The 18,408-nt window shown below is 41.1% G+C and overlaps 1 protein-coding gene across 2 annotated transcripts in view; it reads left to right on the forward strand.

The window, feature by feature from the left end:
- The window catches only part of ttc28 (tetratricopeptide repeat domain 28), a 166,622-nt gene that overhangs the window by 81,655 nt on the left and 66,559 nt on the right, over positions 1–18,408 (forward strand). For both annotated transcript variants that reach the window (XM_040007449.1, XM_040007450.1), the window contains exons 3-5: positions 3,947–4,094; positions 8,483–8,755; positions 8,833–8,963. In XM_040007449.1, the coding sequence (XP_039863383.1) occupies positions 3,947–4,094; positions 8,483–8,755; positions 8,833–8,963 (552 nt within the window). The remainder of the gene's footprint in view (positions 1–3,946; positions 4,095–8,482; positions 8,756–8,832; positions 8,964–18,408) is intronic.

The raw sequence follows: 18,408 nt of genomic DNA on the forward strand, positions 1-18,408 counted from the left end.
CACAGAGTTCCAGTAGCAGACAAATCTCTACATCAACTGTTCAGAGGAGACTGCAAAAATCAGCCTTTACTGTCAAATAGCTGCTAAGAAACCACTACTAAGGAAAAGCAACAAGCAGAAGAGATTTGTTTGGGCCAAGAGACATAAGGAATGAAAGACCAGTGGAAATCTGTGCTCTGGTCTGATGAGTCCAAATTTGAGATCTTTGGTTCCCCCTGCCATGTCTTTGTGCAACACAGAAAAGGTGAACGGATGGTCTCTACATGCATGGTTCCCACTGTGAAGCATGGAGGAGGAGGTGTAGGGGTGCTTTGCTGGTGACACTGTTGGGGATCAACCCGTTCTCACTCCCAAAGCGTAACATTTTACGCTAGGTGACAAATCGTCACCATATTACGTTTTCGGCTACCCACCACGTTCCTAAATGACGACCTCGGAAAAAGAGGAAATATGAGAACCGTCTGGACTGAACCTACACATGTTCGCTCTTTTTCTTCAAATCGCTTAGAAACACGCTATTTAACATCATTAAAGTCCCGGTTAAGGTCAGGAATAAGGTTATGGTCAGGGCTAGGGATAAGGTTAGGTTTAGGGCTGCAATACAGGGCTGGAACATCTACTACCGCGGGAGCGTCATTGCACTGGATTCCAGCCATAACCCACCGCGTACCATAAGAACGCCGAAGGTCTCCTTTCGTGTTCCTCAGGAACGCCGCGGGACGTGACAAAACGTCGACATGTTACGCCTCGGGAGTGAGAACGCTCTGTGGGGATTTATTCAAAACTGAAGGCATACTCAACCAGCATGGCTGCCACAGCATGGCTGCCACAGCATCCTGCAGCGACATGCCATCCCATCCAGTTTGCATTTAGTTGGACCATCATTAATTTTTCAACAGGACGATGACCTCCAGAGTGTATAAGGGCTATTTGACCAAAAAGGAGAGTAATGGAGGGCTGCACCAGATGGCCTGGCCTCCATAGTCACCTGACCTAAACCCAGTTCTGATGGTCTGGGATGAGATGGACCGCAGAGTGAAGGCAAAAGGGCCAACAAGTGCTCAGCATCTCTGAGAACACCTTGAAGACTGTTGGAAAACTGTCAAAGGGGATTAACTGCATGGTGCAGTATATTTACAGGTGCAGGGAAAGGGGGCACAGGGTTCCAGGGGGGAAAGTGGGGAATCCACACAGTCTCTGTTCTCCTCTTCTTGCTCACACAATCACTCCTCTTCTGCCACTCACACTTCTCCACGCTCTATGCCACTCCGACAAACAGACACTCCAAACTGGTTAAGGGACAGGTCCAAGAAATCTATGTACAAAGAGAGATCAGGTTAGGAACACTAGTGGACGGAGACTTGAGAACAAACTCTAGGATTTTGCCAGCAATATGAACTCAGATATCTCAACGATCCACAACATTAAAACCTTAAACCAGCTTCTTAAAACTCACTTTAATTGGACAGCTTAAGTATTTCATATTTTGTAGCAATTTAACTTTTGACTCTGATTTTTTGAAAAGTGCTCCACAAATAGAGAATATTATAATATTAGCCTGCTGTGACTGACTGAGGCATTTTCATAATGAGTGTGTTAAGGCATATGGCCTCAGCTGTAATTACCAACCATTTAAATCACTTTCGTGTTAATCATCAGTGAAATGACACCGTGGTCTGTTCACATTCTGCACTGAGACTTGACCTCAAACTCCATTTGTTTCAATGAAGCTGTCTGAAGATGAGGATGGGACAAAGACGGCAAGGCTGTAGAAAGTGGCAGGCGGGACAGCAGCTAGCATGTAATCTAATTGATCTCCTCTTTGTCTTAATTCACTCACTGTCATGAGAGCTTGTGCTTAAATGGGGGGAGGGAGGGTTGGATGATAAATGAGAAGTAAAAAGAAGAGGAATGAAGGCGAAGAGAGAAGGGGGCAAGACAATTAGGTTACAGTAAGGTCAGCAGTGAGAGAAGAAGATGATATGTTTGTGTTGCACGTGCCGTCTCTTGAGTTGTCTTCATGAATCTGATGTCATGATGCATTGTCTCTAATCCAGCTGTGAAATGCACAAGGGGGTCCTAATGAAATGCATGTTGCTGTGTGTTATATGGAAAGAGTGTGTAACCAATGTGTAAATGCCACATCGGTGCTCGACCTTTTCATTATTTAAGGTTATGTGAAAATCACTGAGCACTTCTTAAAAAGTTACTTTTAATCCAAAGGTTGTTTTTACTACTGTTGGAGTCAAATTGTTAAATGTTGTCATTATTGTACTTAAATTTGTAAGGCTTGGTTCAAACTATATGGTCAAAGACATTCCTTTGTTTCTGACTCGCTCCCCAGCCTGTTGGTGGAGGAGGCTATAGTGTTTTATAGGAGCACATCCTATGTGAGGGTTCTGTTTTCTTGTTTAGTAAACTTCCTGCCTTTATGACCCTATTGTGGACAGGAGGTCACACAAACGCACCCCCAGACACAAACACACACTCTCACGTGCACATCCATACACATACATACACACACGCACATGCATACACACCTAGTGCCTGACACCATAGGGGGATTTTACAATGAGTGTTTGTGAAACTGTGTGTCACAGAAATAAAAGGCTGCTGTGGGGTGATTGTTCTTCGAAGTGGTCTTACACCGAGGGCAGAAGGGCTGCTCTGAGATCCTTCCCTTGCTAGCATGTGAAAAACTGGTTGAGGTGTTCATCTTGCTTCGTTATCGGGAATAAGTCTCTAAACCAGCGGGGCTGTGGAAGCGCAGACCCAACAACTACAGCTAATGTACCTGAGTTATCAGACACTGAATAATGATGTCTTGCTGTGTTTGATGACCAAATATCAAAGCAAATAAAAAATCTATAAATAGAACAGGTTTCATTTGGGAACATTTAGGATACCCCACATTAAAAACAAAGAATAATAGATGCATGGCTAACACATATGTGCAAATAAATCAAACAGTACAGTAGTGTGTGGACTAGCAAGTAGATTAGACTAAAGTAAAAATGTTTTAGAGAAGAGCACAGTTTTCTGTGTGCTTTTAAACAATTCAAATGCAGCTGCTGGAACCATAGAACAAAAACTGCTGTGCCAAACTCTGTTAACTATCAAGTGTAACTGTTCTCCTTATTCAGAATGGGTTCTGTAAATGTTTAAACTATTGGATCTTTTTCAGAGCCTTCTTAAAGACAGTCATGTAAAAATCTAAAATGGAAAGACTTCTGGCTTGCTGAACAGGAGGCTATTCCCTAACAGTGGAGCTAACAGTACAGTCGAATCCCAAGTGTTAAGGACATAAATGAAGAAACAAAACTTGTAATATTTATAATGTCTTTGTTCAACAGTCAGACTTCAAAGCAACAATCCAAATTTAGAGATAAATATGATAAATAAGGATATTACATTTTTTTAAACTTAACTTTTCATGGTGTGAACAAAGAACCAAACAGACTATTTAAAGTGAAAGTTCTGTTATGTAGTGTTAATATGGTGAATGTTTGTATTAAACATGGTCTAAAGTTAGTGTATTGATCCCCAGCTCCTCCACTCCATGTGTCACCATATTTTTGGATACACCAGAGTGCGAGTGTGTGTGTGAATGTTAGATAAGAAGCACTTAGGCATAGAAGAAGAAAAAAGAGTGCAGTATGAATGCGTGTCTGCTTTGGTGAATAAGACCTGTAATATAAAGTGCTGAAAGTGAATAGTAAGGTGCTATATAAGTACCCGTCCATTTAGCATTTTGCTAAATTAATCACCGCTATGCCCTTTTATGTATACGTGTAGCTTTATTGCTGTTTTGCATAAAACTGCAGTTATATATTTTTGCAGTATTTCAACAAACCTCAGAAGAGAAATAAACAAGTGTTTCAAAATGTCAAAAAATATGAAATTTAAAACATTAAAAAAAAATTATAATTGTGTTTTTTCTTTTCAGGCTTACTTTCGTCAGGGTGTTGCCCTACAGTACCTGGGTCGTCATGCCGATGCCCTGGCAGCGTTCGCTTCCGGCCTCGCCCAAGACCCCAAGAGTCTCCAGCTGCTTGTTGGTATGGTGGAGGCTGCCATGAAGTCGCCTCTAAGAGGTGGGCATGTCTAACACCGGACTTCATTCCGCCTTTCTCTCACTGTGCCAACACATCTGAAACAACATGACTCACATTTACAAGGGGAGAGACAAACAAAAGAACATCATAAGCAGAAAACTACAATTTTGTGCTGGAAAACTTGTAGGCAAGGAAAGTTAGATGTATGCACTAGGGAAACTGCCAAGTTATTACTTTTCTTTTATTCTTTTATTCAGTAGCCCTCCTCCGGGACTAGGATGTGAAAAAGAAAAAAAAGATCCCTCTGATGATTCAGGCCGCACAAAGAAAGGGATGCATGTTTGATACGAGAGAAGAGAGATATATAGAGAAAAGAGAGATTCAGAAAATGCATAAAACAAGCATCTTAGATAGAACGGAAAGCGAAACGTGGAGATAAAAGGTAGTCGTCGCCAGCTTCCACTCGTGGAAGTAAAGGAATGACTCTCATCCATTCCTGCTTCAGATGAATCTTCTTGACAATGAAGTGACAGGTTCCATCTACTGCCAATTATAAAGACTGTTGTTGTCTGGTGTCTCCCACAGTCATATTTATTTACATTCAGGTACAGCGAGTGAGTGGATGTGTTATACACAAGGACTGTCCGAAGCAAGTTACAGTATTAATGCTGTCAACATAACATTATTGAAGCCATCTAAGTTAAGGAAGGTAAAAAATGAATAGGTATATATGACATGGTATGATTTTTCTGAGACATAGGCAGGATTCACATGTTGTTTCAGCTCTTGACTGTGGGTGTGCCTTATATTTAGGCTGGAGCCCAACACAACCTAACAGATTAAAGGAGTAAGGATTAGCCAATCTAGCTGCCTTTTATAAATTTGCTTATACAACAACAGCATAACAGGGTGATGATTCTCTGAAGTGACCAACAACTAGATACAAGTTATGTTTACATGTCATGACATAATTTGATTGACAGGCAGCAGCACTGGTGTATTTGAATAAATACGATTTGATTGTTGAAGCTGAACTTTCCTTCAGTTCTTGAACCCTCAAGAAATATAGCTTTGTTAGGCAAAATCTTTGTAACACAAAGAATTACATAATTGTTACTGTAAAGTGATTATTGAATTTAGTACAATAATGCACTATGAAAAAATGTAATGTGATTACAGTGATTGTAAGGTAGAGTAGTCCTAAAGCCCAGACAAAATGGGAGGATTGTGTCAGAAAGAGCATCTGGTATAAAATCTGTGCCAAAGCAAAAGCAGGAAAACCAACCATCTGTCCAAATATCCATCCATTATCCTTACTGTTTGGAAGCTGTAGCCCCAGCTGACTTAGCCAACATGTTTTTGGACTATGGCAAAAAAAACATGCAAAGTCTACACAGACAGACCCCAGGCAACTTTTTCTCTGTATCTACTGTATAATATAAAGCGCCTTGAGGCGACTTTTGTTGTGATTTGGCGCTATATGAATAAAATTGAATTGAAAATTGAATTGAATTGAACTAGGACCTTCTTCCTGTGAACAAGCATTGCTATCCACTGTACCGCTGTGTGGGCCCACAAAAAATTTGGACCTGTCCAGTTGTAGTTGCACTATAGACCTCCACATGTCCAGCATGCATACAAATAAACAACAGAGTCGTGTTTAAACAGGCTTGTAGCAGGCAAAATACAGTAACACAGAATGTCATAAATAGGAAACTTGGTGGCTTTATGACTTGATAGCTTTATATGGACCAAACTGCAATTAAAAAAGGCTATAGGGGAGAATTTTGATTTTTTTTTTTTTTTAAATTAAAGCCAGTAAAATAGAAAAATAATTCTCTGCCATATAGGGATGCATCATCTTTACTTTTAAACCCCAAACTGTAGATACTGAGCAAGATGGTTATGAAAAAATGTAATCTGATACACAACTAGAGCTGTGGGATAAATGAGCACATTAGCCTCCGAGAAATGTAGTACAGCAGAATTATAATGTATATGTACTTTGTTACATTCCATTTCTATTGGTGTTGAATTTTGTGGGTTTTTGATTAAGTCAAAGGTACACTTCAGCGCCGAGATTACATTTTAGGCAGATCGTAAACTGCAGCTTCTTTAAATGCAGACAGCACATTGCCAGCGGCTGAAGCGGGCCACAGAGGTGGAATGCTAATTTTAAGGCCAAATACTAATTTCTAGAAATAATGACTAACATTTGAAAGATTTCAGTGGGTGTACACACTTCTGAAGCACAGAAAACTTATTATGTGTTCTGATTAATTCCTGATTATGTCCTCTTCCAGATTTAGGAAGTTCACAAACATCCTTAAATTAAAGCGCTGTGGACACTGAAGGGTCTAGGTTAGTTTTATCATTATGTTTATTCACATGAATTTGCTTCTCGCAGGGTTCATGATGAAATATTTACAAGGTAGATTCTCATGTGTCATTGATCTAACCACCCCACAGTTCACAGTGTACTTTTATGTGTAGGTCTCAACAGCACACAAAGATGAAGGAAAAGTACAAACAATCAAGAATGGTTTGCAGGCTAGAATTTGCACTGGATTATGTTGTTTTGCCCTTCAGCTGTATCTGAATTAGAGCTGGGCATTTGCATGTGTTCTTGCACCAGCCAACCTCCCTTCATCTTATTTCCCTTTGAGGTCCAACTTGTGTATCCAGTGGGGTTGAGCACAAGGCTATTGATAATCGACTTTATCATGTTTCAAATTAGAAATTTACAACAGAAAACAAAAGACTTTGTTTCAAAGTTTAAGCAGTAGCGCTGCCAGAATAATGGAGTAGATGGAAAACAAAAAATGCACATTTTGAAAATGATGACAGTATGTTTGAATCAGTGGCAGCAGCAAACAGTATATCATAACTGAGTCCAGCCTGGACTACAGCAAAGCTCTCCCGCAGGTCTGTTGCACTGCAGGAGGTTGTTCTCCCACCCAAGGGCAGCACCCTTCAAAACTTGATCTCTTATAATCTTCAAAGCAAGCCTCCAAGTAAAATTGAGTTGCAATGCTTGAGTAAGCAGTAGGCAGGGCAACATGTTGGACCATAGAGAATGTCAGTATAGTGTGTAGTACACACACACTAAGGAGCTGCATTGTTATCAGCATGAAAGAGTAGGTGGCTCCTCTGTCTTTCTAGGCCTCTAGGGTAGACAATTGTAACAGAACGCTATCTAATAGGTCCTCCTCAGATTAGCCTGATAAACAAAACTTTTCAGTTTGACAAAGCAGAATGAAAGACTCGAAAAATGCAAATGGAAACTGCTACAGTTCATCTCAAATACTACAAAATATGACTTTTGACACAAGAGAACTGTTTTGTTTTGTTTTGTTTTGTTTTTTGGGGGGGTTGGGAGGGGGTATTGAACTTGGAATAGATATATTTGTTTTTGTAAAAATATTTCAGTTAGTCCCTTTCAGCAGCAGCAATTTCAATTACATACTTTGTTATGGGTGAATGTGGATTTTTTTTTCCTCCTAGATGTTCCACAAGCAATCGTTTTCCAATTTAGGGATTGTTTAATTGCATAGAACCCCAAAGAGTTGCGATCAACTTGAATAACAATAGCTTTACTTCATGTCTGCTCTGTGTGTCTGCTTCATTATGATATTCACATAGTGAAGGAGACACACGCGCGCCTGCTTGCACACAGAGTTGAACACAAAGCTGAGATGTGCTGCAATCTTTCCAAAACATGGAACATGGAACTTAAGTCCTTTATGTCTTTAAATAGAAAACTGTTGTTTGAGGCTACATACATTTAGCTTAAATTATATGAAAATGTCATCTGTGAAGCAGAATTTTGTAGATGTAGTTGTCATCAGATAGCAGATGCATATTTTTGTGTGTTTGCTCTGAGACTATAACATAGTAGCAAAAGGATATAAGATTCTGTGCAGTTTAACTTCAGACTTTTCTGAAGTTACACAGCACTTACAGAGCAATATAGACTTTAAAGTGTGCTTACATAAGCTTAAAATGGGTCATGCCAGACCTAATGAGGCTTTACCAGCATTGCTTCTAAGTGTGGGTGCATTTTATCGCTTATTAATGTAACTCTCTACTTGTAAGAGTAAGTGTGATATTACTTCTTAAAAGTTGCATAGTGTTGCTTTGAAAGTGTGCACGAGCACAAACACAGAAGTTCCAGGGCTTCTGCTTTTATTTTACTTTCTGTGTAGAAAAAGAGCCAGGGCAGGTGTAGTGTTCTTTCTGTATCAGCAGGATGCTACAGTCCCACAGCCGAATGCCACAGGGCCAAGGAAGTTTTCAGGCCACACACTCAGTATCTTGTCCAATGGCGCTTAAGAATGGTCATATTAATGTTTGTAACACATAAAATGATAATTAATTGAATTTTCTTAAATCACCTGTGTTTTTGTCTATCTGTCACATCTTCACAGACACACTTGAGCCCACCTACCAGCAGCTGCAGAAGATGAAGCTAGACAAGAGTCCGTTTGTGGTTGTCTCCGTCATCGGCCAGGAGCTACTGACACATGGTTTCCATGGAGCCTCAGCTGTAGTTCTGGAGGCAGGGCTGAAGATTGGCACGTGCTCACTAAAGCTGCGTGGATCCGTCTACTCTGCCCTTAGTTCTGCATACTGGTCTTTAGGTAATATAGAGAAGAGTATGGCCTACATGCAACAGGACCTGGAGGTGACCAAGACTCTAGGTATGGAAAACTTGAAAGTAGTAGTTTATGGTGTGTGGAAAAACGGCTACAGTGTAGGTAAAATTCGTCTTCCACAGGTGACCAGTCAGGGGAATGTCGAGCTCATGGGAACCTCGGCTCTGCCCTTTTCTCCAAAAGCAATTACAGAGAAGCACTGGCCAATCACAGAAACCAGTTAGTACTGGCCATGAAGCTCAAGGACAGAGAAGTAAGTTTGCATGCATGTATTCATAAGACACATTAGACATACACCCACTTCATCTTGGTTTAAATGTGTTTTGCTTCTGAAGGAAGCAGGTTAGAAAGAACAGTCCAATTGCTGTGTAGCAAAGTGGATATTAACATGGTTCTTGACACTACATTAACAACAGGTTATTTGTCTAAAGAGCTTCATTCTTAAGGAGAACATTTAGTATGCTGCTCATTGAAAAAAAGACATTGATGAAAGTAATTATTTTTTAAAGTGAGAAAAGAATATAAGATGTATATTGACATCTAATACCAAATGACATCTAATACTATTTGATGACCTTGTCTCTAAAGGAAACAACCAGCTGGTGTAAATCTTTTTTTTAAGACAGGTGATCAATTAAGAAAAACAAATAAAAAGCTGAAATGTCATCAGACAGAACCTGTGGATATGTACTTTTGCTCCCCAAAAGAGCTCCTCATATGTACCATTTACCTGTATTCAACAAAAACATGATTTGACAACGCAATTCAGACCAAAAGCACATTATAAGCAGAAATCAGCCAAACGTCTGGTACCAAAAAGACTTATCCCTTGTCTACAGAATGACTGTTCACATTCATATAGGGAGTTTAGTTTCACAGTCTATTGTTCAGCTCTAGCTCTAATGATGACAATAAAAAGAAATTTTCATACTATCCATTTTCTACCGCTTTTCTGGGTTTGGATCTCGGAGGCAGCAGTATAGGCATAAAGTCTCAAACTTCATTCATGTCAACCACCTCTTCCAACCAATGACTCAGTCATTGCTTCCAATTCATCCAGGGAGACACCGGATGTGTCACGGCACTGAGTCTGCAACCCAGTATTTAGTTTCAGACTCTGGAATTATATTTTTTGATTATTGTTGTTGCTGGTTTTGGTTATCTTTATTTCTTATGTTCTTAGTGACTGTAGTCCTTCCTCCCTTAGTATCTATCTCAGCCTGTGTTTAGTCTCTGTTCCCATGTCTACTCTGTGCTGTGCCCATGTCCCACGTTTCATGTCTAGTCCCCCTTGTTTCTATGTTCTCTATGTGTCCCCAGTCACTGTGTTAAGCTTGCATTTCGGTCCTGTTTTATTTTGATAGTTCCTTTTCCTGTGTTCAGTGTACTCAGTTTTGCTTCCTCCCCATCTCGTTACGTCAGATTAGTCCCAGTGTTGTGTTTCCTTTCTGTTTCCCATTCCCTCATTACTCCCTGTGTTTTCCTCTGCCCATTGTCGCGTCATACCCTCTCTGTGCTGCTCCTGGTCTCCGTGTTTGTTTTCTCGTCAACTCCTACTTTTTTAGTTTCTTTGTTTTCTAGTTTCTGGTCTCCTGAGTTCCTAGTCTCCTAGCTCCCGGTTATTATGTTTTGTTTCTTAGATCTAGTATTCAAGTTTTCCTAGTGAATAAAGCTGCCACTTTAAGTTACCTTTTCGTGTTCGAGTCCTGCACCTGGGTCCCACATCCTGCCTGCCACAGCACAGCCATGACAGGATGAGCCTGAGCCTGGTTTTGCCTAAGGTTTTAAGGTTTCTTCCTGTTAAAAGGGAGTTTTTCCTTCCCGGTGTCACCAAGTGCTTGCTCATACAGGTCATTTGATATCTGTATTATTGTAGGGTCTTTACCTTACAGTATAAAGCACCTCAAGGCAACTGTTGTTGTGATTTGGTACTGTCACCAACCTAAAATCACATATTTAATAAAGAAAAGGCATGCAGATATTTATCTCTGTTCAACTTTCTCCCTGACATAAGAGATTCTGTCTAATCAATTAATTTGTCACAGTGATGACGCATCCGTGCAGTGACTGCATATTATGTAATGCAATGATTTGTTGATTTGTTCTTTGGGAGCTTAACTTAGAATATTTTAAATATATTTCATATTTTAGAGTGATGGCTGATCAAGTATATAATTGTACAATAAGAACAACTTTAATTACATATAATCATCTTGCGAGAAATTACATTGTCATAAAAATGTATTGAAACCAAAGAACAAACTTCAAATTTGCTCTTATACATTCACTTGTTTTGACCTATACTCTTATCTTCTGTAACTTTTCCTGGAAAGCAGTTTTTCATTATGCCAGTCCAAAGCTAAACACCTCACATTTCTCCTGAAACACTTTGGACAGTTGTGAAAACCGTAGTTAATTAAATTGTTTTTACAGATTAGATTTCGGACCACTTTACGTCTAAAAGCACAAAGTAAAGCTGTCAGGTTGTTGGTGTGTGTTTCCCTACGTTTAACTTTCATATGTTTGTGAGAGTGTGTACATACAAATGTGTATATGTGTGCTGGTGAGTGTGCAACATGGAGTCATGGCAGATGTATTTATGGCTCACTGGATTTCATATGTAGTTGAATCTTATGAGTTGTGCTTGTGGCTCATTTTAAGGAATATTTTATTGGTGTTTTAATATTGTAGGATACATCTAAACAACCATACTGATCACTGGTTTCTTTACACTGTATAGAAGACAGTTCTGGTAGCAACTAGATTAGTAAATATTTGAGCTTTTGTCTGATTTGATTTACATTTCTGTCATTATGCTGTTTTTCCTTTCACTGTTTTCTTCCAGTTTATTCATATCTTTTTTTCTTTTGTGTACTCAGGAAAATAATATAATTTGTTAACATCATGGTCTGTAGATTTTGTTAGGCCAATGAGGACTTCTACTTATTGTTATTTGTTGACTTTTTAGTTTGCTTTTCACTCTTATTCTTCAGCTCTCATTTTGATTACTATTTGGAAGAGTTTCATTATAGCTTTCTTTCAGTGATTATTCTAGCATTCTAAGTTCTGGGTTTTCTGGTAATTATGGGTTAAGCAGTCTTGTAGTTTTATATTTGATGTTTTAGATGGATGTACCCTCCATTGCAGTCCTCTTTGTTGCGTGTTAAGCTACATACACACTGAAAGTGATGTGTGGACCAGCAACTGTGGGGCGTGTAACTGCTGGTGAAGGAAGTACAGTTACTTACAGGTGAGCAACTGAATAAGATGCTAACAAATTTAAACTAAGACCACAGCAATATGCTAATGACCAAAGCTATCAGAAGTAGATTTTTGGGTCTGTGTGAGGGGAGCCTTATTCATTTGATCCTACATTGTCACCATGATTGCCAAACCTCCAAAATGGCAAACAACTTCATGTAACGTGGTTACATGGTCACATGTCTGCATGCTCAATAGACAATATCTCTCACTAATTTGTGTTTTAATTAAAATTTACATGACATTAAAGGTACTCTCTGTGTGTTTTTGCAATTTGACACGACTCCTCAGAAATATGGAATTACACTATCTTTAATGTGTAAAAGTCAGCAGGATATTCTACTGCAAAGTTTTATTATATCTGAGTTTCGACCTCTCTAATGGTCTCTGAAGTTCTGCTGGACCCTTGCAGTTGAACACACACTTGAACATGCACACGCAGTCACTTAATAGCGTGTGATTGCATCCTATATTTATCTCATGTGATTTGTCTCTAGGTAAATCTAAAGAGCCTGATTGAACCACTGTCAGTAAAACAAATGAGGAACAGTTACCAACTTTTCTGAAGAGCTCAGAGCTCAGGAAAGCTTGGATCAAAACCAAACGCTCTTGTTTCTCTTTTTTTGTTGCTTGTGTGTGTGTCTGTCTGGAAGCTGCAAATGCACCATAGACTCCTGCACGTGTATTGTTGACAGACAGTTATCGACCTTCTCCTCCACAGGTGTGCAGCTTAAGGCGACTCGAACACGGTCATCAACAGAAATCCATATCTCCCACTGTGTGTTTGCTCAACTGTGTTATTTGTGTTTATCTGTGTGGTGTGAGAAGCCTTCAATACTGCCTGCTTCCGAACAAAGTGCTCGTCTGCAGAACACTGGCAGGAGCTTTGGTACAGTTACCGTTACAGTTATAACATTAATAATAATAACAACAACAATGATAGGTATTTGCATTTGTGCTCCGAACAATAATCAAAATCAGTCTAAAAAATAGTTAAAAAAGGAAAAGATCTTGACAAGGGACAAATAAAGACATTTCCATCAAATCAAGTATGGCATTAGTTCAAGAAGTTGCAGTCCCTGCAGATCAGCAGACCTCAGAAGACATCACCTTCCCAAACCTCCTACATCTGGTTATCAAGCATGCAGGGGAAGCAGTGTCAGCAGTAATCTTTCTCTGTCTTTATTCACCTGTCTTATTCAAAAGATTTAGGCGCCCATCTTCCTACACCTTTCTACTTACATTGTTTTTTTTCACGATCTCCACCCATCCAAGCTTTTCTGAAGAGATTTGTTGTCCACAATATAAATCTAATCTAATGAGAGGATAATATTGTTTCTTATTCTTATATATATATATATATATATATATATATATATATATATATATATATATATATATATATATATATATATATATATATATATATATATATATATATATAGGCCTGAACCCCCTCAGTGAGATCATTAACAAGACTGGCTACGGATACCGACTACGGAACGGAGCAGTTGTCAGCCACCTCCTGTACATGGATGACATCAAGCTGTATGCCAAGAGTGAACGAGACATCGATTCACTGATCCACACCACCAGGATATAGAGCAATGACATTGGAATGTCGTTCGGACTGGAGAAGTGTAGTCGGATGGTAACAAAGAGAGTGAAGGTAGTCAGAACTGAGGGGATTGAACTACCAGAGGGCAACATTGCAGACATAGAGGACAGTTACAAGTACCTGGGGATCCCGCAGGCGAATGGGAACAATGAAGAGGCCGCTAGGAAAGCTGCAACCACCAAGTACCTGCAGAGGGTCAGGCAAGTCCTGAGGAGTCAGCTGAACGGTAAGAACAAGACAAGGCCATCAACACCTACGCCCTGCCCGTGATCAGGTACCCTGCTGGGGTAATAGGCTGGCCAAAGGAGATAGAAGCCACTGACATAAAGACAAGAAAACTCCTTACCATGCATGGAGGGTTTCACCCCAAGTCCAGCATCCTGAGGCTGTACGCTAAGCGGAAGGAAGGAGGCCAGGGACTGGTGAGTGTCAGCACCACAGTCCAGGATGAGACAAGGAACATCCACGAATACATCACGAAGATGGCCCCAACTGACAGCGTGCTCAGTGAATACCTCAGGCAGCAGAAACCCAAGAAAGTGGAGGAAGGCGAGGAACCATCATGGAACGACAGGCCCCTGCACGGTATGTACCACCGGCAGATAGAGGAGGTGGCTGATATCCAGAAATCCTACCAGTGGCTGGACAAAGCTGGACTGAAAGAGAGCACAGAGGCACTAATCATGGCAGCACAGGAACAAGCACTGAGCACAAGATCCATAGGGGCTGGGGTCTATCACACCAGGCAAGACCCCAGGTGCAGGCTCTGTAAAGATGCCCCAGAGACAATCCAGCACATGACAGCAGGGTGCAAGATGCTAGCAGGCAAGGCATAGATGGAACGCCATAACCAAGTGGCCGGCATAGTGTACAGGAACATCTGTGCCAAGTATAACCTGGAAGTCCCGGGGACAAAATGGGAGATGCCCCCAAGGGTGATGGAGAATGACCGAGCTAAGATCCTGTGGGACTTCCAAATACAGACGGACAAAATGGTGGTAATAATAATAATAATGGATTGGATTTATATAGCGCTTTTCTAGGCACCCAAAGCGCTTTACAATGCCACTATTCATTCACTCTCACATTCACACACTGGTGGAGGCAAGCTACAGTTGTAGCCACAGCTGCCCTGGGGCAGACTGACAGAAGCGAGGCTGCCATATCGCGCCATCGGCCCCTCTGGCCAGGTGGTGGCTAACCAACCGGACATAGTGGTGGTAGACAAACAGAAGAAGACGGCCGTAGTGATCGATGTAGCGGATCCGAATGACAGCAACATCAGGAAGAAGGAACACGAGAAGCTCGAGAAATACCAAGGGCTCAGAGAAGAGCTCAAGAAGATGTGGAGGGTGAAGGTGACGGTGGTCCCAGTGGTAATCGGAGCACTAGGTGCGGTGACTCCCAAGCTAGGTGAGTGGCTCCAGCAGATCCCGGGAACAACATCTGAGATCTCTGTCCAGAAGAGCGCAGTCCTAGGAACAGCTAAAATACTGTGCAGGACCCTCAAGCTCCCAGGCCTCTGGTAGAGGACCCGAGCTTGAAGGATTGACTGCCAGCAGGGGCGGGCGGGGAATTTTTTTTTATTTTATATATATATACCGTATTTCCCGGACTACAAAGCGCACCTGAATATTAGCCGCACAAGCTAAAATCAGGGGAAAAATCCTGTTTTGTACATACATTAGCCGCACCTGACCAAAAGCCGCAGGTGTTTCAATGTTGACTTATCATATGTAAGAGAATATGCACAAAGCGAATTGTCAGGAAAGAGATGGCTGTTTGGAGACACACCCCTTTTATTAATATTTTGAAAAACAAGTTATGGGTACATATTTGCACATGTAGTACATAACAGTAACCTATAGCACACCAGAAAAATAGATTGGACTACCTTTTAGGCTCAGGTGCAGTGACACAGCTTTAACAAGAAGAAAAGTCAGTCATTCACCACCATCTTTCTCTTCTTCCTGCGCACTATAACCACCAAAGTCCTCTCCTCCAGTGTCGGATACAAACAGGCTCAGGATGGCTTCGTCATCCACTCTCCGCTTCTCTCTTTCATTGTCACTTTCAAAACCAAAGAAATCCTCATTGTCAGTGTCAGAGTTGAACACCCTCAGAAGGGCCGTGGCGGTGTCCTCCTCTCCATCATGCAGCAGTCCAGCCCTTCAAAATCCGTTGGTGATCGTGGATGTTTTCACACTTTTCCACGCTGTCAGAATCCACCGGTGGAGTTGGGCATAACTTGCTTTTCGCAAGTTTATCGCCGCTCATCATCCACGCCTCCCGCTGAACGCGTAGCGCTACTTTGAAGTTTGTTTTTCGCGCTACTTCGTACGGCACTACGTTGCCTGGCGGACGGACATGTGACTAACATACCACTCTTGAACCCCGATCCTTCCGCCAGGCAACGTAGTGCCGTACAACAGCGGAACAAACAAAACAAATCGTCTTACGATATGACAAAAATCATGGACAATCCATAGAAAAGCCGCACCTGACTAAAAGCCGCAGGGTTCAAAGCTTGTGCAAAAAGTAGCGGCTTATAGCCCGACAATTACGGTATATACAGGGAGTGCAGAATTATTAGGCAAGTTGTATTTTTGAGGAATAATTTTATTATTGAACAACAACCATGTTCTCAGTGAACCCAAAAAACTCATTAATATCAAAGCTGAATGTTTTTGGAAGTAGTTTTTAGTTTGTTTTTAGTTTTAGCTATTTTAGGGGGATATCTGTGTGTGCAGGTGACTATTACTGTGCATAATTATTAGGCAACTTAACAAAAAACAAATATATACCCATTTCAATTATTTATTTTTACAAGTGAAACCAATATAATATCTCCACATTCACAAATATACATTTCTGACATTCAAAAACAAAACAAAAACAAATCAGCGACCAGGGGCCCGTTCTTCGTACGTCGCTTACTACATCCAAGATCAAATGACACATCCAAGACCAAACCATCGCGCTAACCGTGAGCTCGCTAATCCGGTTCCCCGAACACACCTGCTGTTGACGATCAGTACAGCTGGATGAAGTAATGTGAGATCACTGGGTGTCGTAAAAGGGGCTACGCATCGATAGTAGAAACATTGATCGGCAACCCTTTGATTGGTCGGCGAAAATGTCGAAGGAGCGCGCTCGGTATTTTTCGGCAGCAGAGCAAGAACTCTTGAGTGAGGGATTTCAGGAGTTTCAGAGTTTAATTAAAACGCAAGGGAACACTGCAAAGGCTGCAAAAGCAAGGAGAGAGGGCTGGCAGAAAGTTGCTGACAAATTAAACTCGTAAGTAATTTAATAATAACAATAATAATGGAGTGGATTGATATAGCGCTTTCCAAGGCACCCAAAGCGCTTTACAATGCCACTATTCAGTCACTCTCACATTCACACACTGGTGGAGGCAGCTACGGTTGTAGCCACAGCTGCCCTGGGGCAGACTGGCAGAAGCCAGGCTGCCATATTGCGCCATCGGCCCCTCTGGCCAACACCAGTAGGCAGTAGGGTAAATTTATCATATCACACTATATTATATCATATTACATTATATCCCCTTTCACATTAGAGCCACAACAGGACCCACTAGAACATGGGAACAAGTAAAAGTGAAATATAAGAATATTCTACAGAATGGTAATATTTATCACTTATATTGCTTTTCGTCTCTAGGAAAGAGACCCTGGAATACTCTGTTTGTTTGTTCATAACAGCAACCAAGAAAAGGGCAGAGCAAAAAAAGACAGGTGGTGGTCCTGCACCCCCTCGTCAACAAGTTGGTTAAGTAAATAATACCCTCACGGGAAAATCGATATCTCTCAATGAGCACACTGTCGCGCTGAGCTAAAGGATCCTGTCTGTCCCGCAATATACGCGTAATTCTGAGGACTCTCCTTATCAATCTTGCACCTTCCGCAATGGGTTGCTCGCGTAAACGGACAGGACATGGCTGCGACAGGCTTCCCAAATCCACCTTCGCTTTTATAGCCGTGGTCTCCCATCTTGATTACACGAAGTAATTTGCAATTACTACCAGAGGCGGAGCCAGACATTTGAAACACCCGGGGCTTAGCCCTAAAGGGTAGTATGCATGTGGGATTTTTTTGTTTGAGTTGTTTTGAGTTTTGCTCAAAAAAGAATGACTTCATATAGGGAAAAATATATATCACATGTGCAGGACACCTTAAACTAGTTTTTTAATTAAGCAGCAAGGCAGAACAAAGTCGAGGCTGTATCAAGACACGAGGACAAAATCCCAATTCAACCAGACCAAGAACTGATCCAGAATTAAAACAAGACTACAACAGTTCAAAATCAGGACTACTGAGGACTTAACCAAAGCTACGTCCACACGTACACGGGTATTTTTGAAAACGGAGATTTTCCGTTTTCGTTTTAAAAAATAATCCCGTCCACACGTAAACACAGAAATGAAGGAAAACGCTGCTAGGAACATGCCAAAGCAACAGGTGGCGATATATTCCTAACCGTGTAGAAATGTTGGCCAATCAGAAGTCTAGAAGCCTCGGTCGGAAATAGTAAACAAAGATGGGGCAAAAAAGCAGAACCGAGTCGTATGTGTGGAGGGACAGTAACTGTGTGTGTATATGTAAGCATTTAAACACTGCAGAGAGTACAATTAACAGTAACAGTATTGTAGAAATTCATTTCACCGAAACAATAACGTGGCGCACACTGTGACGTCAAAAAAGGCGCACATCTTTGACGCTGCATTTTCTGCGTTTTCTCCGTTTTTCTCGTCCACACGTAAATGCAAAAATGGAGTTTTCAAAAATATCCACCCTGGCTG

The sequence above is a fragment of the Simochromis diagramma genome, unplaced genomic scaffold, assembly GCF_900408965.1.
Source record: "Simochromis diagramma unplaced genomic scaffold, fSimDia1.1 OVJJ01000682.1, whole genome shotgun sequence".
NCBI lineage: Eukaryota > Metazoa > Chordata > Actinopteri > Cichliformes > Cichlidae > Simochromis > Simochromis diagramma.